Genomic DNA, 27,637 nt, shown 5'->3' with positions numbered 1-27,637 from the left:
CTGTCCTAACCCGAGTCTTAGCTCCAGCATACATGTCTTTAATCACTCTAATATAGTCAACCGGGACCCCTTTATCCTCTAAGCATCTCCATAAGACCTCCCTAGGAACCCTATCGTACGCTTTCTCCAGATCAATAAACACCATGTGGAGATCCTTCTTCCTATCCCTGTACTGTTCCACCATCCTCCTAATAAGGTGGATAGCTTCTGTGGTAGATCGTCCCGGCATGAACCCGAACTGGTTGTCTGAAATAGACACCGTCCTTCGCACTCTCATTTCTACCACTCTCTCCCAAACTTTCATGGTATGACTTAGTAATTTGATGCCCCTATAGTTGTTACAGCTCTGGACATCACCCTTGTTCTTATACAACGGAACCATTGTACTCCACCTCCACTCTTCAGACATCCTATTAGACTTGAATATAACACTAGCTACGGATAAGCATAAGCAAATGCATATTTAAAACCTTCCAAAGAGTCGAAAGGGTTCTTCACATGTTTAATCTGTCGCGAAAATCTACCACTAATTAAGGCTATGAGCAGGGTAAGATCATAGCAGAGCCGCAGGTCAAGAGATACAAGATTCGGACAGCCATCAAGAATAGCTTGAAGGCCTTCTTTAGTCATACTGTTCCCAATGAGCCGAAGATGGTGCAACGTAGGAAGGTTTTTAGCAATAGCTAGAGCCTCATCATCTTTTCCATCTTCTTTACAGTAAATGCTATTCAATTCAAACGACTTCAACCGTGGGCAAGAGCGTCCAAGAGCTTCAATTCCCTCTATGGTGATATCAGTGTGCGTCAGACTCAACTCTTCTAACATTGGGAGCTTTTGAACTACTTCAATCAAGCCTTCACATACCCTATCATTGCAAAATGCAATACTCAGTCTTTTCAGTTTTCCTGATCTGGTGAAGAAAAGCAAAAAATGAATTAATTGTAGTCTCAAGCACAATTACCAAACACAATGTGGTACAGAAGATTAGTGCAAGTATTCCTGATATAGGATAAAACCAGTTGCTAGCTTACAAAAGGGAAATGAGAAGACAAAACGCGATCTCTGTATAGTTACAGCAACAAATCAGTTTGGCTTTTGGTGTGTTATTAATGTATTTTCTGCTGGGTGAGTGAAGGGAGGAAACACTCTCTTTGATATGAGGTAGAGGTTCGTTACTAGCTGCATGTCTCATAAAGCTAGGTAATATTTATAACTCGTAAATAGTGGCAGAGTCAAGAATTTAAACAATGAGATTCAAAAAATAAGAGAATTTCACACTTAAAAGCAATTTTGGACCCCATTAGCCTTTTCTTTATGTCAAGGGATGCAACTATTTAAATGTAACAGGAAAAAATTCATTTCTACCATATTTGCACAGTATAATTTTTTAACAAAAAAATTCAATTAAATCCCTTTACTATGATTTGCCCTTACTGTTTGACTCAAAAGTTATCGAAACTTTTTTTAACAAATTAATCAAAGAAGTTGAAGAGGTAAATCTTAGCTAAGTATAATAATCTCTAGAATGAAAGATAGAAAAAGTGAATAATGATAAGAATTCCTTATCTCGTTTAGACCAAAAAAAAAAAGACATTTTTACAACAATCTTCTCAATCCTCTATGTAAGCAAGTTTGCAGTAAGTATTATGGATTAGCCGAAAAAGTGCCCTTACAAGGTTGTTTCATGCTCTATATATAAGGAATCCAACCTTGCTGAGCTCTAAAAGACAAGTTATAGGGAATATTCGAGAGAATATTCCCGATGTCCCCTGATAGGCCCGCACTACTGCAAATGTCGTGCCGTCTCTTGTTCGCCTTAAGGTCGCCCTCTGCAAGATGTCGAGCTGTGTGAATCTCGTCATTCGTCGTGCTCATCAACGGTCGTGTTTGTCCAAATTTGGACCCATACAGTTAGTTCATCCGCTTGTCAGGGTTTCAACTTATTGGTGCGTCCTCGATGAGCGGACACCATGCGTTCGTACGGAGAAATTTGACCCTACGAAGCGTTATGGCCTGGCTAATGGTAGGCGGTCAGCGTGCTTTGCAAGACACCAAGTAATGCATTTTACCGAGAAATGACATCATCCCCACGTGCGTCATCATTACGCGTGTTTTCGAGGTGGGGGATTGATGGCTTGTCGCTTCAATTTTGGTGCAACTCTGTGGCCTTCCGCTTCGATTTTGGCACCCAATCCTATAAATAGGTGGAGGGTTTGTTTTTTCAAAAATTCTTGGCCATTTCATTTCTGATTATCCTTCTTTGTTTCTCCGAGTTTGTCTTAACACCCTTCTGCATCTTCCTCTCACACTCTTCATTCTCAATCTCTTCTTCTTCCTTTTTTTTGTTGTGTCACTACCTTTTTATAATGAAAGCATGCCAAGATCACATCGATATCGTGAAAGGGTTTCTGAGGCCGCCCCGTTGTCCATGGCGCCCTTTCAGGTGGTGAGGGTATGTCAATAGAAGAGAGTGACAGTTTTCCCACGGTGGAGGAGTTACTGCCGAGACACTCCATGTCTCGAAGTGACTTCCTCAAAGATCCCCCTTCTACTCCTACCCCCGTATTCTTTAAGACGGAGCAAATTCACATTGACGCTCTTCGTGCAAAGTACGACATTCCCCCTCATGTTGACATGGTTCCAGCGGGGAGGGATTTCGTAGAGGTCCACAGACCTGGATACTGCGCTTTCTATGAGTACCCTTTCGTGATCAGTTACTCTTTTCCCCTCCTCCCATTTGCGTAAGAGTTCTGTAGGTTCTATCAAGTTTTCCCGGCACAACTTTCGCCATATACGCTCAAGATACTTCTGATGTTTGTAAGCACGTGATTTTTGCTTCACGGACAATCGCTCCAAAAGAAAATAAAAATAGTGGCAAAAGGCTTCGCTGTACAATTTTTCGATCTTTCCGTGACATGTGTTGTTAGTCGTTTGTGAGTCTGTCCATTTTGCATCTAGTCATTATCAAACAAAAATACAAAAAATATATGTGGCGTTAAAAGAAAATTCAAAAAATATAAATATATGTGCATCGTCCGTTTTAGGTTGTGATTTAACTTACTTGGTATGATAATTATGTTGAAATGCCATATTGTTATTTGTTTTAATTTCATTTGTTTTATTAGTTATTTTTATTTTTATTTTTCTTTAAATTGGAAAACAAAAGAAAGTTGAAATCAATTTGGGCCCAAAAAAAAGAAGACAAAAACAGGCCCCAAACCAACGATCTGACCCGGTCCAGACCAGGCCTGCCCAGGCACCTCCTGAAACGACGTCGTTTCAGGCAAATCAATCTGAGCCGTCCGTCCCAGCCGATCCAACGGTTCAGGACCTCTTTCAGCGACCCATGTTCAAACCCGACCCAAATAACCAGCCTGACCCAACCCCTCACTTAAACCAAACGGCCCCGTTTAACTACCAAACGACCCCGTCTCATTTCTCAGCATCAGATCCAAGCCGTTGAGATCATCTGATCTAACGGCTCAGATCCAATCCCATAGACCATATATAAACCTTCTCTTACACCCACGCCCCCTATACCAACACCCCACCCCTTCGTCCCCAAGCTCAAAGCCGGACCTCCCATTAGAAACCCTAGCCGCCCCCGTCTCCCTCGCCATTAAAGCCGGCGGCATGGACGCCGGTGGCCACCTCCTGAACACCCTAAGCCCCCCTCACTCTCCTGAACATGGATCTGTTACTCCCTAGACTCGAATCACTTTCCTTCGACTCGAATCTTCATTTGAAGATTTGAGTCGAACCTGGACCTATGCCAAACCACCCCATCTTCATACCAGACACTCCCCTGACCTTCCTCGTGACCAAACCAAGCTTGGTTTGGTCCGAATCTACCCACAACTCCCTAAAAATCAGATCTGGAAATCCAGACTTTAGAACACATGCACCTGGGGAATCCGGCCGGTTTGGACATGGGTTTGAGGTCTAATAGACCTTAATCAAGGTGTTCTCATGTGAGAACACCCTGATTAAAGTTTGTTCGGCCTCAGAAGTTCGAAGTTGAATCAGATTTGGGTCTGTTTGATTTAAACATTTTGGTAAGTTTTCCTTTCTTTTGTTTTATTTCTAAATAAGTTGTCAGCATATCTCTTTGTGTTTGTTTGTTATTTTGTTATTTTTTTTGGATTTCTTTCATCTCTGTAAAGACCTTTTATTTGGTCAATTATTTTCTGTGTATGATTTGAATGTATTCTGTGATGAACATGTTCGATTAGATTAGTCGTCAAATGAATAAACTTATATAGGTTCCCAGTAATTGAACACAAAATTGTCTGATGCCCTTTAGGTCCCTGAACATATTGTTTATGTGAGCGACTGATTATTACCTGCTATAATTAGTATAGTCGACTCGATAAATGTCGTTGATTAGTTTCTATAACTAATGAATCAAACGAGCTAATAATGTCGCATGACTAATTGAACTTTGCCACTGATTGAAGGCCCCAGCATTGTTTGAAATAGTTTGTTTGCATTGAAAAATGACTGAAAGGTTCAGTCTAGGCAGTCTTGAATTTGAACTTTCATCAGTTCAAAAATGCCCTGATGCTGCAAAGGGTCAAGACAGTGATAACCAGGGTTTAACAGGGGTAGTTTGGGGTTTGAAAAGGACAAAAATGATTAGTTTAAATGAGCTGACAAGTAGGGTACTAATTTAGGATTAAACTAATACCAATGGGGAGCAAGACATAAGAGTATGGGGCTTAAAATGAATAAATAAAACGAGCCCATAACTCTTGATTAAACAAAGACCAGGCGTGGGGAACAAAGGGGCTGGCACCAAAGATGCTTAGGCATGGGCTTAAAGGGTATGGGCATTCTGCCAATTGGCAGGGCAGGCAGCTCAGCTGTACTGGTTCATTTGGCCTATAAATAGGCCATTTGATAACTTAAACAGGGCTGGACTTTTAGTCTTCAGAAAAAAGAGAGAAAAGGTTGGAAAATTTTAGTCTTGAGAGGGATTTTGTGAGTTAAAGAAAAGTGAAGAAAAACAGAAAGAAATTTCCAGAAAATACTGTAACTGAACATTGTCCAAAACTGCATAAGAAATCAAGCTGGTCATCCTAACTAGGTTGATTACTGTTCCATTAAGAGAAGCCTGTGTATCTTCAGCTGTGATTGCTACTACATTGAGTTTTGTGTGCCGTACATTGAGTTGTAGTCTTCCTGATTGTTTGAAACTGTGCTGGTTGTGTACTGAGCTTTGGTGGTTACTGAATTTCTATCGGCTATAGCACAAAATATTCTGGTTCTTTTCTCGATTGGTCTTGTTTCCTATCTTGTTTCCTGGGAATATTTGTCTGCTGTGGCTATGGAAAACATTTGGTTTAGTTGGTTGTTGCTGTGTTGTTGCTGAGTATCTGTTGTTGCTGTGTTTACTGCATACTGCCTAGCTGATCATTCCTTCCTTCTTTGTCCTCCATACCAGGTACACAATTACACTACCAATGTAACTCGAAAGTTTGAGCAATGAGTATAAAAGAGAAGATCTGCAGATGTTGTTTATATACATGTACTGTTGTGTTGAATGTCATGTAATGTCTAATAGCTCATATTTGGGATACTGAAGTTAGCTTATAAGCCTAGTTGATGTCAATATAGGGTATCGAATGATAATTGTATATGTATGCTGCTAGATAAAAGTGGTCTCAATGAATTAGGTTGCATCTCAGATTTAGTTGCTTTGCCATATATGTTGTAATGCAGTCCAAGCATGAAATTTGTACACTGTAGATTAAGTTCTTCCCTTTCCAATAAATTGCCATATATAACTCCTAAAACCATGTTTCAAGATAAAGAACACAAATTCAGGGCCTCAACCTCATGAAGGTCGAGCCCAGGTCGAAGACAGACCAGGCAGGCCCGCGTCGAACGAGCAGTGGCCCAGGTCTGGCCAACCACGCGTGGGCTGGATTTGGGCCCATGATTATTTGTTTGGCCGACTGTGCACGCAGCTTCGGTCCCGATTTTTTTTAAGCATTTCCGAATTCCATTACAAACAACTTGCAAGCATGTAATTAATTAGGATTATCTACTGTTTTCAATTGATAGAGACAAACACGACAAGAAACGTAGTTGCTATAGGATATCCTTTTAAAATAAGAACGAGATGAGCCTCGATGAAAATAAACAAAACGCGCATATGCGGGGCCCTTGTTAAATGTATATTATTGAAGCATTTAGTTTCCAGGACGGGTTGTTTAGCAAATCTCACAACCCTCCTAAAATAACAACACGTTAGTCTCTTTAGGACACGCTTTAATAAACCTTACCTTCTTAAACTCGGGTGCACATTTATGTGACCCAAATCCAAATCTCAACGGAGTCAAAGTGTGTCGACGACCATGGGTACATTGATTGTAACGCGGTTCGAGATACATTTTCACAACGTTGCAATTCTTGATAAAAACAGTAAATGATAAAAGCGGTTAAAAGTTAAATTTTGCATATAAGTTCACACTTGTATAAAATCAGATAATCAAGCCGAATATAACAGTTGAGCGACCGTGCTAGAACCACGGAACTCGGGAATGCCTAACACCTTCTCCCGGGTTAACAGAATTCCTTATCCGGATTTCTGGTATGCAGACTGTAATATAGAGTCATTATTTTCCTCGATTCGGGATTAAAATTGGTGACTTGGGACACCCTAAATCTCCCAAGTGGCGACTCTGAAATAATTAAACCAATCTCGCTTCGATTGTCCTTTGATTGGAAAAACTCCCCTGCGCCCCGCGGGCGCGGAAAAAGGAGGTGTGACAGCTCTGGCGACTCTGCTGGGGATTTTATTACCCAGAACCACTGGTTCAGGGTTAAGAATTAGAGCTTAGAATAATTGTTATTATTCGGCTTTATTTATTATCTGATTATTACATGTTCTGAGCCTAATGTGCTAAATGCTGCTTTTACCGCTTTGATATTATTTGAACTGTATATAAACTGTGCCGAAACCTTTCTCTTCTTACCTCCGGGGATGTGCTCACTGGTTGAGACTCCCTATTCTGTTAGTGTCATACCCTAAATAAAAGAGGCTCGGAAAGTTTCTAAGCCGGCTGGCCTTTTGGTTCCCGGAAAGGAGCTCCTTCCTCAACTCGAGTTGTCCGCTCGGGTACACTGTCTAGAACACCGACCCAGGTTTTGAGCATAGAATAACGTGACTTCATGCCGGATCCCTAGTAGGAACGCTTATTTGCATCATGTTGCATATGACTTAGGGGACTCAACACCAGGGGTTGGGTCCGTCTAGGACTAGCAACCTGATATGAAAAGACCATTCTGATGCATCCTATTGTTTTCCGTGCATTTATTTGTCTCATGCCCGCATGCTGACCGGTGTTTGAATATTTGGAAAAAAAGGAAATAACGGTTAGGAATTGATTGTTTATTGTTGAAAAAAAAAAAACAAATACTGTCAAAACCCTGCCAAAATTTTGAAAAGTCGTTGTTCTGTCTTTCAAAAATCAAATATCAATAGAAATATATAGTTTGTCTTGTCATAAAAATTAAAAAGAAAAAAAGATCTTATTTTTAGAATGTTTTTTTTTCTCTATGAAAATAATAATAGTAAAAAAAAAAAAAATTCAAAAGTTTTTCTTTACTTCAAAATGTATATATATCTTTATTTGTGGCAAAAGTATTTGTCTTGCTGAAGGTCTAGAAAAGTCCTTTCAGGCTCCCAGTTTTCGAAACAAAAATCCAAAATATTTTCCGTTATTGACATCTTTAGAAAGTTTTTATATATATACGAAAATTCAAAATTCACAAAAAATCGCATATATTTTTGTTTTTATCAGGATAAGTGTCGTTTGTTAAAATCTTATTAATAAATGTGCAGAATGAGCACGATTCCGAATGAACCCTTTTCAATCATGAATAAAATTCCCCTCCAATTGCGGCTCTGGTGGAATGATTTGGGCAAAGAAGGGCATGACGAAATCAAGAAGTATCTGAAAGGCCTCACGAGTTTGTTGGATATCAGGCCACGAGGAGATATCATAAGGGCACTAGTCCCCCACTGGGATCCTGCGCACAATGTCTTCCGTTTCTCAGATTTTGAACTTACCCCAACTTTAGAAGAAATAGCAGGGTATATCGGCAGCACTGAGACTCCTTTGAGGCACAAATATCTGATTGCTCCAAGAGCTGTAGCAATACACCGGTTCCTGGACTCCTTAAAGATAGTCAGAACAATTCATAACCCTGACTTGGCAAAAGGTTTTTGCAGCATGAGTTTCATATATCAAAGATATGGTCACATAGGAGGATTCGACAAGCCAGAAAACCAGTTGTGCAGCAAAGGTAATCGCCAAAAGTGGGAAGAACATAGACGAATTGCTTTCATGATAACTTTCTTAGGACTACTAGTATTCCCAAGAAAAGATGGGAATATTGACATAAAGATAGCAGGGGTCGTCAGTACGTTGCTCACACAGAGTGATAGTACGTTGGCGCCCATGATAGTATCTGATATATTCCGGGCACTCACTTCTTGCAAAGCCGGAGGAAGCTTTTTCGAGGGTTGCAATTTGTTGTTGCAAATGTGGATGATCGAACACCTATGTCACCGAGCCCAGTTTCTGAGCCATGGATCCGCTGGAAAGACCTGCATAGAGGAGTTCTATACCAGAGTTGATGAAACCTACCTACCAGAAGGAGTTATAGCATGGACCTCATATTTCCATACCCTCAACGCCAGTCAAATACAGTGGGCGCTAGGGTGGTTACCGATCGACGAAGTCATATACATGCCAGCAGCCAGGCCCCATTTTCTCTTAATGGGACTTAAAAGTATTCAACCATACGCGCCGCATCGGGTTTTAAGGCAACTTGGGAGGTATCAGATAGTGCCGAAAGACGAGGATCTGAGCATCCAGGTAATCGAGATCAGTCCCGACGGCCAGTTTCCTGAAGCAAGGGTTCGTCAAATTTGGAGCCAATGTCAATACTTAGAAGCAAATACTTGTGTAATGAATCGGGCAAAAGGGGAAGTTTCGCCCGGGTATCAGGCCTGGTACAAAGGGGAGACATCATCTGGAAGACCGACCAAAAGACCTCACCTGCAAGAATTTGCCAAATCTTCACAAGAACAGTGGGGCTGGTTGGCCAAAGAGCAGGAATATCTTGTCAAAGCAGGCAAACTGAAGCAACAAGTTCAGGATATGAAGTTTGAGTGCCAATTACAGTCTGCTGCCCACAAGGGAGAAAAGAACAAGTTAATCAGAGAAGGCGAGATCCTCAAAGCTCAGATCCGGAGAATGAAAAAAGAGGCTAATAGCCAGCTAAGAAGCCGGGCAGATAAAAGATTGATAGCAGGGTTAAAAGATCAGGTTGCGGAATGCCAGGAAGATTTGGAAAAAGCCAGGGCCAGCACAGCAAAATTGCGAACCAAGTGGGCAAAGGGTGCGATGGCTCGGAGGCAGCGCCTGCAACAAGTCATAAGGGAGTATGAACTGAGCATCGGGACATTAAGGGAAACGAATGCCTCTCTTCGAGAAAGGATCCTCAAGCAAACACGAAATGCCCAAGCCGACAGAAGGCAATATTACGATGCAATGACCAGAATGGAAAGGCAAATGGAGATGTTCCAGGATCAGCTTGCCAACAATGCGCAAACACTGGGATTGAAGAACCAACAGATAAGGCATTTGTTCACAGAAAGGGACAACATCCGGGGAAAGATCGACGAGATTGGGCATTACATCTACATGAGATGCCTGGCATGCGAGCAAAAGCCTCGAAAGACCCTCCTTGTTTCCATCATGGGTTGCGTCCACCGAATCATGAATGAGTTGAAAAACCTGCAGAGGGACCTCACACCAAGGGCCGCGGAAAGGCCGAATGATCGGGTCCCTAAGTTGGAAAATTAATCTTTGGTTGAGTCCTGTTTATTTGGCTTTGTCGTTTTTCCATATGTTATTTTCCTTTCTTTTAGTCAAAACGGGTTAAGAACTGTGGAGTCTGTACTATTGCTATTCCTTGCTTGATGTAATTTGTAATAGCAAAATTTTGAGAATGAATTTAATGATTTCACAAGAATTGTGTGTTTCTTTACTTTAAGGCAGAACTACGCCTGGTCTGATTCACGCGGGGACGTGATACGTAGGCAATCCCCATAAGATTCGACCGCTTTTAATAAATAAAGAAAAAATGTAAATAAAATAAAACGCGGGGTTTCGCAAAATACTTTAAAAAGAAACGAATGAACAAACCGGGATGACGCATGTGGTTTGAAGCAAAGCATGTAGAAACGGTTAACTGCCTAGGTGCATTGCATCCTGTATGTGTTATGATCAAATCTGTTAAGCTCTAACACTAACAAAGTTTGTTGTTGTCTGATACCAGACAGTTAGTTGTTAAAGAATTCTGGCAACACATTCATACCAAACCAGATCCAAAGGACCGGTAGCAACAAGCATGACTACTTCTGAGAATAGTAATGAGGAAGAAAGGCCGATGAGCCAGTTGCTAAAAGAGGCAATGGAAAAGATTGAAAGGATGGGACTAGAGATGCATGCAATGCAGCTAGCCCTGGCCAAAACGCAAAAGAGCCCTGAGACACTGGGACACGTGCCGGAGTACCCTCACTCTGGCCCTTCCACAAGCCGCCCAAATCCCCTCTATCATCAAGAAAGAAGCCCTCATGATTCCCAAGCTCCACCACCCCATCAACCTCTCCCAACACCCAATATTCCCATTTTTGTGGGACCTGCATCAGCCCCTTTGCAGCGAACGACCAGTGAGCCATTGTTTCAGGCTCATGATACACAATACTATCCCCCTGAGCCTACATTCCATGCACCCGAACCACAGGCTTACAATCCCCATTTGGAAGTACCGGCAGAGGTTGAGAAGCCGGTTAAGGCCCCTGAACAGGATGAAGTGTTGAGAAAGTTCAAAAGCCTGGAGCAATCCTTCAGGAACTTACACGGGCTGGGCAATCAAGTCAGCGTGGCATACAAAGATCTGTGCCCTTTCCCAGATGTCCAACTCCCGGCTGGGTTCAAGATGCCCAAGTTTGATTTATATGAAGGGCACGGTGATCCCATGGCACATTTGCGGGGATTCTGTAGCAAAATGAGAGGGGCAGGAGGCAAGGATGAGCTTTTGATAGCTTATTTCGGCCAAAGTCTGAGCGGATCTGCACTGGAATGGTATACCAGGCAGGATTTCAGCAGGTGGTACACGTGGGATGATCTGGCACAGGCTTTTGCAGGTCATTTCCAGTACAATCTAGAGATAGTCCCTGACCGTCTCACGTTATTGAGAACTGGGAAGAAACCCGGGGAAAGTTTTCGCGAGTTCGGATTCCGCTGGAGAGAACAAGCAGCTAGAGTCGATCCTCCCATGAGAGAGGGAGAAATGGTAGACTACTTTTTGCAGACATTGGATCCAACCTACTTTGGTCACTTGGTGACAACGGTTGGAAAATCTTTCAACGAGGTGGTCAAAATAGGGGTCATGATAGAAGAAGGTTTGAGGTCGGACAAGATCTTAAACTATTCGGCACTTAAGGCCACAACCCAGGCTATTCAAAGCGGCACGGGAGGTGCGCTAAGAAGAAAGAAAGAAGAGGTTGCCACGATCGAGGCAGGCAGTTGGTCCAGGGCTGGCAGGCCGCACTACAACCAACCCAGGCCTCACAGGTCAAACTACCCATACAACCCACCACAAAATTTCTATCCACCTCGAGAACCACATTGTTCCGTACACCAAGCCCAGGTATACACTCAGCCTCCGGTTCGCCCACAATGGCGCGCACCGGCTCCCCAGAACATATATGCACCACCACAAAACACTTACCCTCCACCAAGGGCATATAGAAATCCTTCAGGGGCAGGTTTCCGGGGAAATCCAGATGCCAGAAATGACAGGTTGCGGAAGCAAAGAACCTTCACCGAACTGGGAGAAACCTACACCGCTGTGTTCCACAAGCTGCGGCAATTGGGTTTGGTTAGTCCTGTCCATACTCGGGAACCAAATCCCCCGCCTCAGAATTTGGATCGTTCAATCAGTTGTGAATACTGTTCAGGGATGCTCGGGCACGATACCGAGAAGTGCTGGAAGTTAAGGCATGCCATACAGGATCTTATTGACACCAATAAGATCGAGGTCCAGACACCGGAGGCTCCTAACATCAACCAAAACCCACTGCCAGCGCACCACGAAACTCACATGATTGAGTTGGTGTGTGAGGGAGGAGAATTAAGAAAACCCTCACAAACAGTGATGATGATCCAAGCTGCCCCAAAAGAAGTCTTAACCAGTGGAGGAACAAATGTACAGTCGCAGGGAGAAGGCGTCAAGCCGGTAGTAATATGGGGGAAGAGCCCGTCCGTCATAGCAAGCAAACCCGAGCCAAGCAAGTTGGTAATACCAGGGATCCTGCCCACACCGGCAGTCATGTTGAAAGGGGTATGTAGAGAACGGGTGACCATAAAGCCGGTGGTCCAACTGCCAATGCTTGACAGCAGGGCTGTGCCCTGGAAATATGAAAAAGCAGTGGTGACATACCAAGGAAAACAGGTGGAAGAAGTCAGTTGTGAAGCGCAAGGGCTGACTCGATCAGGTCGATGCTTTGCTCCGGTGGAGTTAAGAAAAACCAACCCAGTGGCAACCAAGAAGCCAGTGTCAGAAGAAGAGGCTGAAGACTTCCTGAGGAAGATGAAAGTACAAGACTATTCTGTGGTTGAGCAGCTGAGAAAAACACCTGCCCAGATCTCACTATTGTCATTACTCCTCCATTCCGAGGAACATCGTCGGGCCCTGTTAAAGATATTGAACGAGGCCCATGTACCCAGTGAGATTTCTGTAAACCACCTGGAAACCATTGCTAGCAAGATTTTCGAGGTGAACAGAGTGACATTCTCCGATGATGACCTGCCGGTGGAAGGTACGGAGCATAACAAAGCTCTATACCTAGCTGTCAAATGTGAAGACTCGGTGGTAACCCGAGTATTGGTGGATAACGGCTCAAGCGCCAATATTTGTCCATTATCCACCCTGGACCAGTTAAAGATTGACCGTGGAAGAATCCGGGAGAATAGCATCTGTGTCCGGGGGTTTGACGGAAACGGAACAGCCACTGTGGGGGATGTTGTACTTGAACTAACCATTGGCCCGGTCCTGTTTACCATGGAATTCCAGGTGTTGGACGCCACGGTATCTTACAACTTGCTGTTAGGACGACCTTGGATTCATGCAGCTAAAGCGGTGCCTTCCACCCTACATCAGACAGTGAAGTTCGAGTGGGAAAGACAAGAGGTCGTGTTGCACGGCGAGGATACAACATGCACCATGGGCGGAACCATTGTGCCTTTCATAGAGACCACTGATGACAAGGGTCCCTGGGTCTACCAGATTCTCGATACAGGGTCGGCCAACAAAATTTCTGAAGGAGAAATCATCCCGCACCCTAGGGTGACTGCCGCAACAGTCATGATGGTATCAGAAATGCTGGGTAATGGGTTTGTGCCGGGAAAAGGCCTGGGAGTTGAACTTCAAGGGATAGTCCAACCTGTCTCCCTTCCTAAGAATCTGGAAACTTTCGGGTTGGGGTTCAAACCAACCGCAGCAGACAGGAAGCAAGCGCGAAAAATGAAGAAGAGAGTCTGGTCTCTGCCTAAACCAGTGCCACGCCTCTCAAGGTCTTTTGTTAAAGCTAGTGCCAAGGGGTCAGCGATCCCAAAGATTCGAGGACCTTTGATCGGCATAAGTGAAGACCTGAATCAGAGTTTTGAGAGACTATTCGCGGATGTCAGTATGGTGGAAGCTGGAGAGGGTTCCAGCAGAGCAGAGATACAATTCGTGGGGCCTGAGGCCAAGACCAACAATTGGACGGTTACTCCTCTTCCTGTCCGAGGGGAGTCTTGGTAGTAGGCTTTGATTAATGTTTTGTTTGTTTGTTTGTTTGATCGGATTATTCAAGGGTGTAATCCCAATTTTACTTTCGTTTTGTAAAAGTGTGAACCCTTTTTATCCTGCAAATTTAATAAAGTTCTTTTCTTTTGTCCCATTTTAATTTCTTTGTTTTGTTCTTTTTCTTTCTGAACAGTTCTCTTTTTACTGGTTCTAATGACATGGCATGCACAGCGGATCTTCGACCTAGTCTAATAAATCAATCTGAAACCGACTCAATGATGCAAAAGGTCGTTTGTGACGATGAATCTGAATGTGACGAAGGTGAAGCCTTCGAAGAAATAAACAGAGAATTGTGCCAATTTGAAGAGAAACCCAAGCCTAACTTAAATGACACCGAGGCTGTGAATCTAGGAGACGCTGATAACGTCCAAGAGACCAAAATTAGCATCCACATTGAGCCAAATGTCAGAGCAGAATTGATCAAAACTCTCAGGGAATTCAAAGATGTTTTTGCATGGTCATATGATGATATGCCTGGATTAAGCACCAATTTAGTGGTTCACAAACTACCCACTGACCCGGCATACCCTCCGGTCAAGCAAAAACTAAGGAAATTTAAAACAGAAATGAGTGTAAAGATCAAAGAAGAAGTGATTAAGCAGTTGCAATCGAAGGTCATTCGGGTCACTCGATATCCCGAGTGGTTGGCCAATGTGGTACCAGTCCCTAAGAAGGATGGAAAAATCAGGGTATGTGTCGACTACCGCAACCTCAACAAAGCAAGTCCCAAGGACAATTTTCCGCTACCCAACATTCATATCCTGATCGATAATTGCGCTGGGCGCGAGATCGGATCCTTTGTGGATTGCTATGCGGGTTATCATCAGATCCTAATGGACGAAGAGGATGCTGAGAAGACAGCGTTTATTACGCCATGGGGAACCTACTGCTATCGGGTAATGCCGTTCGGGTTAAAGAACGCTGGGGCAACGTACATGCGAGCAATGACTGCTGTGTTTCATGACATGATACACAAAGAAATAGAGGTGTACGTCGATGATGTGATCATCAAATCTTGGCATCAGGAGGACCATGTGGCAGACCTAAGGAGATTTTTCCAAAGACTCCGGAGGTATGATATCAAGCTTAACCCGGCCAAATGCGCATTCGGGGTTCCATCAGGAAAGTTGCTAGGATTCATCGTCAGTCGACGGGGGATTGAGTTAGACCCATCCAAAATTGAATCCATCCGAGACTTGCCACCGCCAAGGAACAAAACAGAGGTAATGAGTTTGCTGGGTAGACTCAATTATATCAGCAGGTTCATCGCTCAACTCACAGCAACTTGTGAGCCCATATTTCGGCTGCTGAGAAAGGACGCTGCAGTAGGTTGGACAGCAGAGTGTCAGGAGGCCTTCGACCAAATCAAAGGGTATCTGTCTAATCCACCCGTATTGGTCCCGCCTAAGCCCGGGAAACCCCTAATCCTTTACCTGACGGTCTTGGAAAATTCATTTGGTTGTGTACTGGGGCAACATGATGACACAGGGAGGAAGGAGCAGGCCATCTACTATCTTAGCAAGAAATTCACAGTGCATGAGGTCAAGTACACTCAACTCGAGAAAACGTGCTGCGCCCTAACTTGGGTAGCTCAGAAGTTGAAGCACTACCTGTCTTCATATACTACTTATCTCATATCCCGCTTGGACCCATTGAAGTACATCTTTCAGAAACCTATGCCCACGGGAAGGTTGGCAAAATGGCAAATTCTGCTCACAGAATTTGATATCATCTACGTAACGAGGACGGCCATGAAAGCCCAGGCACTGGCAGACCATTTGGCAGAGAATCCCGTTGATGAAAAATACGAGCCCTTAAGAACGTATTTTCCTGACGAAGAGGTAATGCATACAAATGAGTTGGAATTACCTGAGGAACCGGGTTGGAAGCTTTTCTTCGATGGAGCTGCAAACGCAAAAGGGGTTGGAATAGGAGCAGTACTCATTTCTGAAACAGGACGGCATTATCCTGTCACGACTCAACTACGCTTCTATTGCACCAACAATATGGCCGAGTATGAGGCTTGCATTCTGGGTCTGCGCTTGGCTGCTGACATGGATGTCCAAGACGTCTTGGTCTTGGGAGACTCGGACCTCTTGGTACATCAAATTCAGGGTGAATGGGAAACACGAGATCTAAAGCTCATACCATACCGACAATGCTTGCATGATCTGAGCAAGCAATTTCGATCGGTGAAGTTCAAACACATCCCGAGAGTTCACAATGAGGTTGCGGATGCCTTGGCCACCTTAGCATCAATGCTGCACCACCCTGACAAAATGTATGTTGATCCTCTACACATCCAGGTCCGTGATCAGCACGCCTACTGCAATGCCATAGAAGAAGAAGCAGATGGCGAACCCTGGTTTCATGATATCAAGGAATACCTCAGAATGGGGATATATCCAGAACATGCCTCTGGAGACCAAAAAAGAGCCCTTCGGCGTTTGTCGAATGGTTTCTTCCTCAGTGGAGGAGTATTGTACAAAAGAACCCCGGATTTGGGATTGTTGAGATGCATAGATGCCAGTCAAGCAACGACGGTTATGGCAGAGGTACATGCTGGAGTTTGTGGACCGCACATGAGCGGATATGTATTGGCAAGAAAGATCCTTCGAACAGGGTGTTATTGGCTCACCATGGAACGCGACTGTATCACTTTTGTGAGGAAATGCCATCAGTGCCAGATACATGGAGATTTGATTCATTCTCCGCCAACAGAGTTACATACGATGTCAGCACCTTGGCCGTTTGTGGCATGGGGCATGGATGTCATTGGGCCCATCGAGCCAGCAGCGTCCAACGGTCACAGGTTCATTCTAGTGACCATTGATTACTTCACCAAATGGGTTGAGGCTAAAACCTTCAAATCGGTAACCAAGAAGGCGGTGGTGGACTTTGTTCACTCCCATATCATCTGCAGATTTGGGATCCCAAAAGTGATCATTACGGATAACGGTGCGAATCTTAATAGCAGCCTGATGAGAGAGGTGTGCCAACAATTCAAGATTACACACCGCAATTCCACCCCATATCGTCCCAAGGCGAATGGAGCAGTCGAAGCAGCCAATAAGAATATCAAGAAGATACTACGAAAAATGGTGGAAGGGTCCAGACAATGGCACGAGAAATTACCCTTTGCTTTGTTGGGGTACCGCACTACCGTCCGGACCTCCATAGGCACAACTCCTTATTTGTTGGTGTATGGAACTGAGGCCGTGATACCAGCGGAGGTCGAAATTCCATCCCTCCGAATTGTCGCTGAAGCCGGGATTGATGACGATGAATGGGTCAAAGCTCGATTGGAACAGTTGACCCTGATAGATGAGAAAAGATTAGCAGCAGTATGCCATGGTCAGCTGTACCAGAAGAGAATGGCAAGAGCGTATAATAAGAAGGTGCGCCCCAGAAAGTTTGAAGTAGGGCAGTTGGTATTAAAGAAGATCCTCCCACATCAGGTCGAGGCAAAAGGCAAATTCGCCCCAAATTGGCAAGGGCCTTATATCGTGACCAGAGTATTGTCCAACGGTGCTTTGTGTTTGACAGATGTCGAAGGTAGATGTGTCGACATGGCTATCAATTCAGATGCAGTCAAGAGATATTATGCGTAATTTCTTTAATTATGGCAATTTTTGGTTTATTTGTTTGTATTTGGCATTTGTTGAATAATGAGATGACGGAGGCAATTCTTTCTTCTATCCAAACACTTTTAACCCTTGCTTCCCCCTTTGAGCCTAAGTAATTCTTTCATACCCCTATTTTGGAATCACTAATGGAAAAGACATGGAAAAAAAAAAGAAGAAGAAAAAGAAAAGAGAAAGAAAATGAAAAAAAGAGAAGAAGATAAAATCATAAGAAATACAAAACCGTGGGAACTACGTTTGACCTGATTCCTCAAAGAGGATACGTAGGCGCCTCACGGCTCGGTCATAGTATGCATCATAGTGAATATAGGATGCATAATGTACATAGTGTGCATAATAGGCACAGCGTGCGTAACGCACATAGCGCAACATAAGTGTAAAAAATAGATTCCCCAAGCAAGAAAACTGGGGTAGAGGTTATGTTTTAAAATCCAACAAAGGTTTGATTCCAAAAGTTGTAGCACATCACCCATCAGATTATTTTCATTTTTTTCATAGCCTTTCTTTAACTCCGCACCAAAACCAACATCAACGTCCCAAAGACCTCCCGATCAATGTTCAAGAGATGTCAAGTCAGGCAAATAAGACCGAGAATAATACACCAATCCCCAGCAAAGAAGAGGATCGTAAGACTGGAAATGAATTGATAGTCGAAGGAATCTCCAGAAGAGAGGGTCGTATCTACAACGCCCCGATTCCTCGAAAGAAATAAAATGAGAGAGTCTCATCGGTGAAAACCTTCGCAGGCACCGAGAGGCGATGTAAGATGAGGGATATGAAATGAGAGAGTCTTATTGGTGAAAACCCTCACAGGCACCATAAGGCGCCGGGAGATGAGAGAAAAGAGAGAGTCTCATTAGTGAAAACCCCTCGAAGGGCACTATGAGGCGACGAGACAGATCAGCAAAGCTGCCACATTCGAAACGAAATGAACACTCCTTTATCATCCCCAGCAAGTCAAACCATCCGGCAAATCGATTGATACAGATAGACTGGGTCGGGAATCTATGGTGCACGTCATGATCATGGGGACCAGTCCTGTCCTCCAGATAAGTTTCTTTTGATTGTCTCCTCCCACAAAATATATTGGTTCAGAAAGATTTTCTCCTTTCCATAGCTTTTATTTCTTTTCCTAAAATGTGTCTTGAAAGGATTTTTCAAAGCTTACTACCAGGAACCAAAGGGGAATTCATCCAATGTAGGATAATACAAACAGTTTTAAAGACCGGTCCCAGGCAATGCAGGGATTCGTGCTCGGGAATTTTGGAAGAAGTAAGCTCCAAAGGGAGTAGTTTCGGGAGTTAGAAGCAGACTCCCACATCATGTGTTTAAAAAGAAAGCAGAAAAGGGGATAAATTGAAAACCAATCCCCAGCAGGCTAGAGACCCCCAACAGGCAACTTTGCCCGCCAACCAATTATGGGGACAAAGAGCAAGAAAAGAGGAAGAGAGAAAAATTGCTCGCCAGAAAGGCACCCTCTACCACCACGATTAAAACTGACCAAATCCTTTTGTCTGTTGCAGGGGAACAGAGGATTGATGAGGGCAGCAAGATGCAACGCCATGGAAGTCACCAAAAACCGGGGCAGAAAATTTTCTGCCGATTGTCGAAAATTTTCTCGGAAGAACGGGGAAACAATGCGGGAATACTTTTAAGTTCTAGGTCGCCCACCAGTATAATGCGGGAATACATTTAAGTTCTAGGTCGCCCACCAGTATAATGCGGGAATACATTTAAGTTCTAGGTCGCCCACCAGTATAATGCGGGAATACATTTAAGTTCTAGGTCGCCCACCAGTATAATGCGGGAATACATTTAAGTTCTAGGTCGCCCACCAGTATAATGCGGGAATACTTTTAAGTTCTAGGTCACCCACCAGTATAATGCGGGAATACATTTAAGTTCTAGGTCGCCCACCAGTATAATGCGGGAATACTTTTAAGTTCTAGGTCGCCCACCAGTATAATGCGGGAATACATTTAAGTTCTAGGTCGCCCACCAGTATAATGCGGGAATACTTTTAAGTTCTAGGTCGCCCACCAGTATAATGCGGGAATACTTTTAAGTTCTAGGTCGCCCACCAGTATAATGCAGGAATACATTTAAGTTCTAGGTCGCCCACCAGTATAATGCGGGAATACATTTAAGTTCTAGGTCGCCCACCAGTATAATGCGGGAATACTTTTAAGTTCTAGGTCACCCACCAGTATAATGCGGGAATACATTTTAAGTTCTAGGTCACCCACCAGTATAATGCGGGAATACATTTAAGTTCTAGGTCGCCCACCAGTATAATGCGGGAATACTTTTAAGTTCTAGGTCACCCACCAGTATAATGCGGGAATACATTTAAGTTCTAGGTCGCCCACCAGTATAATGCGGGAATACGTTTAAGTTCTAGGTCGCCCACCAGTATAATGCGGGAATACTTTTAAGTTCTAGGTCGCCCACCAGTATAATGCGGGAATACATTTAAGTTCTAGGTCGCCCACCAGTATAATGCGGGAATACATTTAAGTTCTAGGTCGCCCACCAGTATAATGCGGGAATACTTTTAAGTTCTAGGTCACCCACCAGTATAATGCGGGAATACATTTTAAGTTCTAGGTCACCCACCAGTATAATGCGGGAATACATTTAAGTTCTAGGTCGCCCACCAGTATAATGCGGGAATACTTTTAAGTTCTAGGTCACCCACCAGTATAATGCGGGAATACATTTAAGTTCTAGGTCGCCCACCAGTATAATGCGGGAATACGTTTAAGTTCTAGGTCGCCCACCAGTATAATGCGGGAATACTTTTAAGTTCTAGGTCGCCCACCAGTATAATGCGGGAATACATTTAAGTTCTAGGTCGCCCACCAGTATAATGCGGGAATACATTTAAGTTCTAGGTCGCCCACCAGTATAATGCGGGAATACATTTAAGTTCTAGGTCGCCCACCAGTATAATGCGGGAATACTTTTAAGTTCTAGGTCGCCCACCAGTATAATGCGGGAATACATTTAAGTTCTAGGTCGCCCACCAGTATAATGCGGGAATACATTTAAGTTCTAGGTCGCCCACCAGTATAATGCGGGAATACATTTAAGTTCTAGGTCGCCCACCAGTATAATGCGAGAATACTTTTAAGTTCTAGGTCGCCCACCAGTATAATGCGGAAATACATTTAAGTTCTAGGTCACCCACCAGTATAATGCGGGAATACATTTAAGTTCTAGGTCGCCCACCAGTATAATGCGGGAATACTTTTAAGTTCTAGGTCGCCCACCAGTATAATGCGGGAACACTTTTAGCTCTAGAGTTCGAAATCAGTAGCCCCACCTGAAGAAGGAAGGTTGCAACAGAGATCCCCAAGCAGGAAACAATAAAATCCCCAGAAGCAGACGATTGCAAAGGCAAGCGCGCAATTCAAAAGGAAAAAGGAACGCATCTCAAAAGAAGCAGTTTGGGAACGTTGTAGCATGCCCAGTATAACAACTCTGATGAAAAGCCATACCACTGAAGAAACCATTGGAAGGTTTAAAGAAGAAAGCCATGTCCCCAGCAGATCAAGCAAAGTGATGAAAAACTGGCGTTCAAACGTCAGCGAAGGACCATCGTCACCTCCCAAAGTCACAAGATAAAGGCATCGGAGGAAAGCGTTAGCCGACAAGAAAGCAAGGCAACAAGAACAAGTTGAAGATGGATGAGATTTCAGGATCCTCAGTTTAGCTTAGCTTCTTGTTTTCCTTTTAGAGCAATGTAATAGGGAGATCGGTTGGGAGATCGGTTGAGCAGTAGCATACAACAGCGCGCAACAACAGCAAGCAATACAGTCACATGGTAGTCCCAGCTACCAAAATTTCCCGAACTACATTGACCTGATTCCTGTTCAGCCCAGGATATGTAGGAAACCTCTGAAGCAAAGGTTCGGTCAAATCTTTTTCAAAAAATGCTTCACACGGAGTATTCGGACGGGCAAAAATCGCTCGCTTTATCTTTGCGCGAAAACCCTTCGTGTCTTCGTGCAAAGAGGGGCAGCTGTAAGCACGTGATTTTTGCTTCACGGACAATCGCTCCAAAAGAAAATAAAAATAGTGGCAAAAGGCTTCGCTGTACAATTTTTCGATCTTTCCGTGACATGTGTTGTTAGTCGTTTGTGAGTCTGTCCATTTTGCATCTAGTCATTATCAAACAAAAATACAAAAAATATATGTGGCGTTAAAAGAAAATTCAAAAAATATAAATATATGTGCATCGTCCGTTTTAGGTTGTGATTTAACTTACTTGGTATGATAATTATGTTGAAATGCCATATTGTTATTTGTTTTAATTTCATTTGTTTTATTAGTTATTTTTATTTTTATTTTTCTTTAAATTGGAAAACAAAAGAAAGTTGAAATCAATTTGGGCCCAAAAAAAAAATAAGACAAAAACAGGCCCCAAACCAACGATCTGACCCGGTCCAGACCAGGCCTGCCCAGGCACCTCCTGAAACGACGTCGTTTCAGGCAAATCAATCTGAGCCGTCCGTCCCAGCCGATCCAACGGTTCAGGACCTCTTTCAGCGACCCATGTTCAAACCCGACCCAAATAACCAGCCTGACCCAACCCCTCACTTAAACCAAACGACCCCATTTAACTACCAAACGACCCCGTCTCATTTCTCAGCATCAGATCCAAGCCGTTGAGATCATCTGATCTAACGGCTCAGATCCAATCCCATAGACCATATATAAACCTTCTCTTACACCCACGCCCCCTATACCAACACCCCACCCCTTCGTCCCCAAGCTCAAAGCCGGACCTCCCATTAGAAACCCTAGCCGCCCCCGTCTCCCTCGCCATTAAAGCCGGCGGCATGGACGCCGGTGGCCACCTCCTGAACACCCTAAGCCCCCCTCACTCTCCTGAACATGGATCTGTTACTCCCTAGACTCGAATCACTTTCCTTCGACTCGAATCTTCATTTGAAGATTTGAGTCGAACCTGGACCTATGCCAAACCACCCCATCTTCATACCAGACACTCCCCTGACCTTCCTCGTGACCAAACCAAGCTTGGTTTGGTCCGAATCTACCCACAACTCCCTAAAAATCAGATCTGGAAATCCAGACTTTAGAACACATGCACCTGGGGAATCCGGCCGGTTTGGACATGGGTTTGAGGTCTAATAGACCTTAATCAAGGTGTTCTCATGTGAGAACACCCTGATTAAAGTTTGTTCGGCCTCAGAAGTTCGAAGTTGAATCAGATTTGGGTCTGTTTGATTTAAACATTTTGGTAAGTTTTCCTTTCTTTTGTTTTATTTCTAAATAAGTTGTCAGCATATCTCTTTGTGTTTGTTTGTTATTTTGTTATTTTTTTTGGATTTCTTTCATCTCTGTAAAGACCTTTTATTTGGTCAATTGTTTTCTGTGTATGATTTGAATGTATTCTGTGATGTACATGTTCGATTAGATTAGTCGTCAAATGAATAAACTTATATAGGTTCCCAGTAATTGAACACAAAATTGTCTGATGCCCTTTAGGTCCCTGAACATATTGTTTATGTGAGCGACTGATTATTACCTGCTATAATTAGTATAGTCGACTCGATAAATGTCGTTGATTAGTTTCTATAACTAATGAATCAAACGAGCTAATAATGTCGCATGACTAATTGAACTTTGCCACTGATTGAAGGCCCCAGCATTGTTTGAAATAGTTTGTTTGCATTGAAAAATGACTGAAAGGTTCAGTCTAGGCAGTCTTGAATTTGAACTTTCATCAGTTCAAAAATGCCCTGATGCTGCAAAGGGTCAAGACAGTGATAACCAGGGTTTAACAGGGGTAGTCTGGGGTTTGAAAAGGACAAAAATGATTAGTTTAAATGAGCTGACAAGTAGGGTACTAATTTAGGATTAAACTAATACCAATGGGGAGCAAGACATAAGAGTATGGGGCTTAAAATGAATAAATAAAACGAGCCCATAACTCTTGATTAAACAAAGACCAGGCGTGGGGAACAAAGGGGCTGGCACCAAAGATGCTTAGGCATGGGCTTAAAGGGTATGGGCATTCTGCCAATTGGCAGGGCAGGCAGCTCAGCTGTACTGGTTCATTTGGCCTATAAATAGGCCATTTGATAACTTAAACAGGGCTGGACTTTTAGTCTTCAGAAAAAGAGAGAAAAGGTTGGAAAATTTTAGTCTTGAGAGGGATTTTGTGAGTTAAAGAAAAGTGAAGAAAAATAGAAAGAAATTTCCAGAGAATACTGTAACTGAACATTGTCCAAAACTGCATAAGAAATCAAGCTGGTCATCCTAACTAGGTTGATTACTGTTCCATTAAGAGAAGCCTGTGTATCTTCAGTTGTGATTGCTACTACATTGAGTTTTGTGTGCCGTACATTGAGTTGTAGTCTTCCTGATTGTTTGAAACTGTGCTGGTTGTGTACTGAGCTTTGGTGGTTACTGAATTTCTGTCGGCTATAGCACAAAATATTCTGGTTCTTTTCTCGATTGGTCTTGTTTCCTATCTTGTTTCCTGGGAATATTTGTCTGTTGTTCGACCAACGTGTGAGCTTCATCTTCGTGGTTATTTGGTTGTTGCTGTGTTGTTGCTGAGTATCTGTTGTTGCTGTGTTTACTGCATACTGCCTAGCTGATCATTCCTTCCTTCTTTGTCCTCCATACCAGGTACACAATTACACTACCAATGTAACTCGAAAGTTTGAGCAATGAGTATAAAAGAGAAGATCTGCAGATGTTGTTTATATACATGTACTGTTGTGTTGAATGTCATGTAATGTCTAATAGCTCATATTTGGGATACTGAAGTTAGCTTATAAGCCTAGTTGATGTCAATATAGGGTATCGAATGATAATTGTATATGTATGCTGCTAGATAAAAGTGGTCTCAATGAATTAGGTTGCATCTCAGATTTAGTTGCTTTGCCATATATGTTGTAATGCAGTCCAAGCATGAAATTTGTACACTGTAGATTAAGTTCTTACCTTTCCAATAAATTGCCATATATAACTCCTAAAACCATGTTTCAAGATAAAGAACACAAATTCAGGGCCTCAACCTCATGAAGGTCGAGCCCAGGTCGAAGACAGACCAGGCAGGCCCGCGTCGAACGAGCAGTGGCCCAGGTCTGGCCAACCACGCGTGGGCTGGATTTGGGCCCATGATTATTTGTTTGGCCGACTGTGCACGCAGCTTCGGTCCCGATTTTTTTTAAGCATTTCCGAATTCCATTACAAACAACTTGCAAGCATGTAATTAATTAGGATTATCTACTGTTTTCAATTGATAGAGACAAACACGACAAGAAACGTAGTTGCTATAGGATATCCTTTTAAAATAAGAACGAGATGAGCCTCGATGAAAATAAACAAAACACGCATATGCGGGGCCCTTGTTAAATGTATATTATTGAAGCATTTAGTTTCCAGGATGGGTTGTTTAGCAAATCTCACAACCCTCCTAAAATAACAACACGTTAGTCTCTTTAGGACACGCTTTAATAAACCTTACCTTCTTAAACTCGGGTGCACATTGATGTGACCCAAATCCAAATCTCAACGGAGTCAAAGTGTGTCGACGACCACGGGTACATTGATTGTAACGCGGTTCGAGATACATTTTCACAACGTTGCAATTCTTGATAAAAACAGTAAATGATAAAAGCGGTTAAAAGTTAAATTTTGCACATAAGTTCACACTTGTATAAAATCAGATAATCAAGCCGAATATAACAGTTGAGCGACCGTGCTAGAACCACGGAACTCGGGAATGCCTAACACCTTCTCCCGGGTTAACAGAATTCCTTATCCGGATTTCTGGTACGCAGACTGTAATATAGAGTCATTATTTTCCTCGATTCGGGATTAAAATCGGTGACTTGGGACACCCTAAATCTCCCAAGTGGCGACTCTGAAATAATTAAACCAATCCCGCTTCGATTGTCCTTTGATTGGAAAAACTCCCCTGCGCCCCGCGGGCGCGGAAAAAGGAGGTGTGACAATGTTGACCAAGTATGTGGAGTTGGCGGAATGCGATGTTTCCATCCACCACTTTTTGCACCTGTTCTCGCCCAGCTTCCACAGGGGTACTATGGTGCATCTAAGGCACCGTGGCACAAAAGGGTTGGTGGTTGGGACTGACGATCGAGCAAGTCACAAGTTTTGGCATAAGTATTTCTTTGTCAAAACTGAACACATCGTTTCTAATTCCGCTAGGTTCCCGGAGCGGTGGAACGAAACTCGTAAGTGTTGCTACTCATTTTACTCTTTCTTTTTCTATATTCGTTATAAGGTTTGTTCGCTTCTTGTTTGCAGCTATGGGATGTCCACCCCGCCCTATTGCTGGCATAAGGGATTGAGTAGCCCGTCTGTTGCCCCATGTGGAGGAAACCCGAGATTGGCCTGCCTTAAAAAGTGTTATGGCCCTAGAGTTCCATCTGGTACCACTTTGTTGGTTATATATTGTCGTCTATTGATACGACTCTTCGTGACGACGACAAGTCGAGGAGCTTCCAAGCAGAGGGCGCTAGTCCCTACATTCCGACAGGTCGTTGCTGCCGCAGGGATGTAGTTTACTTTGAATGAGTCTGTTCGAGAGGGTCATCCTCAACCAATTCAAGTAGAGGGTCCCTCTCGGGTTATGGTTGTGAGGGAGGAGGCTTCTTCAATATCGACCCCGCACCTTTTGGATGAATTCTCTAACGGGGATGAGTCGTTGTCGAGAAAGAGAAGAATGGAGCTTGGGAAGGATGTGGCCATGGACGCTGATAGAAGCAGGGTGTCACAGACGGCACCTGTACCCACGTTTATGGCCGACGCCATTTTAGCGGGGAGATCTCCCCAAACGGAAGGAGTTTATCCAGGGGTCGGCTCTGTGCGCTCCACTGAGGGCGGCGAATCGTCCAACGTTGGGGGCCATCGTGTCGAGGGTGAAGGCTCAGGTTCAGATGTCGACCCGGAGGACGTTCGCGAATTCGTAGGTCGCTATACTCATGTAGATGCCAAGGCGGAAGGATCTGACCGTCACATAGTCATCCCGGGGGACTTCAACTTGTTGTTGAACTGTGATCAGATGGCGTCTATTCTAGCCCCTCTATGCACTTCCCCGAAAAACGAGGTGCTTAGGGCGATGAGTGACATGGATTTATCCTAGAACGTCATCGGTATGGCCTTATGGGTAGGTGCCTTTCTTTTCCTTTTCGTTGTTGGGCTTGCGTTGTGACTGTCGACCTGTATTTTTGCTTTTAACTTCTCTCGTTTTTTGTGCCATACCCTTATCATAGAGACCGAGCGTGAGCGTCGGGAAAGGAAAAGGACAGAATTCTACGGGAAGATGTCTTCCAAGTATCAATAGTAACGCGCTAAGCATTGTGCAATGGCTGATATTTACAATCAGAACCCTGATTTTCAGCTATTCCGCGAAGGACTCAAATAGAGGGAGGACCAACTAGCGCGCAAGGTCTTAGAGCTGAGGGAGTGAGATGAGGAGCTCATGAAGGCTATCGGCCGCAATAGTGAACTTGAGGCCTCCCTTAAGGTGAAGGAGGATGAGCTAGAGTTAAGTAGGGGGTGATGGCCGAGAATGCCAACTTACAAGCAAAGGTGGCCAGTTTGACCGCAGAATTGAACATGAAGGCGGTAGAGATTGAGGGGCTTAAGGGCAAACTGAACGTCGGTGCTGATAAGCTGGCGGCAGCTATTTCTGGCACGACGGCTTTGGAGAATACCTTTCGTGTTTGTAGGTCAGAGCTGACCGAGGAAAAGGAGGCGTCTAAGCTTAAAGTTGCGGGGCTTGAAGGGTGTGTTAAGGAGTTGGAGACGGAGATATATGTGTTGAATGGACAAGTAGCCTCATTGAGGGCAGTGGATGCAATTCGATGCTCTCAACCTTCTACGTCTCGCGCCTCGGCCGACCCGGTCATGCCTCGTTGCTTATATGAGTTGTGGGTCCATGCTGAGGCCTGGATTGATGTGTACAAGGCTTTTCATGCCGAGGGTAGGGCGACTGAAGCAAAGCTTGGGGTCATGCATACCAAAGCTCGTGCAGCTCGGGAGACGTGCGGGTA

At 43.8% G+C, this 27,637-nt stretch overlaps 1 protein-coding gene across 1 annotated transcript; it reads right to left on the bottom strand.

Moving 5' to 3' along the window:
- Nucleotides 1-435: 435 nt before the first annotated feature.
- Nucleotides 436-26,393, bottom strand: LOC104227664 (putative F-box protein At4g05475). The gene is made up of 2 exons (XM_009779964.2): nucleotides 26,254-26,393; nucleotides 436-910 (listed from the first exon to the last, which is right to left on the bottom strand). The coding sequence occupies exons 1-2, from the start codon at nucleotides 26,391-26,393 to the stop codon at nucleotides 436-438; spliced, it is 615 nt and encodes a 204-aa protein (XP_009778266.2).
- Nucleotides 26,394-27,637: the final 1,244 nt, after the last annotated feature.

The sequence above is a fragment of the Nicotiana sylvestris genome, chromosome 12 (assembly GCF_000393655.2).
Source record: "Nicotiana sylvestris chromosome 12, ASM39365v2, whole genome shotgun sequence".
Taxonomy (NCBI): domain Eukaryota; kingdom Viridiplantae; phylum Streptophyta; class Magnoliopsida; order Solanales; family Solanaceae; genus Nicotiana; species Nicotiana sylvestris.
The sequence above is the reverse complement of the archived record's forward strand: the minus strand, read 5'-3'. Positions and strand labels throughout refer to the sequence as shown.

What these genes read in the sequence shown, in the direction of transcription:
- LOC104227664 (XM_009779964.2), bottom strand. Translation starts at nt 26,393, where the DNA reads ATGGCGTCGGCCATAAACGTGGGTACAGGTGCCGTCTGTGACACCCTG. An exon ending in TTAGAGAATTCATCCAAAAG is followed by an intron (nt 911 to 26,253) that starts GTGCGGGGTCGA and finishes TTTCTTCACCAG; the next exon opens with ATCAGGAAAACTGAAAAGAC.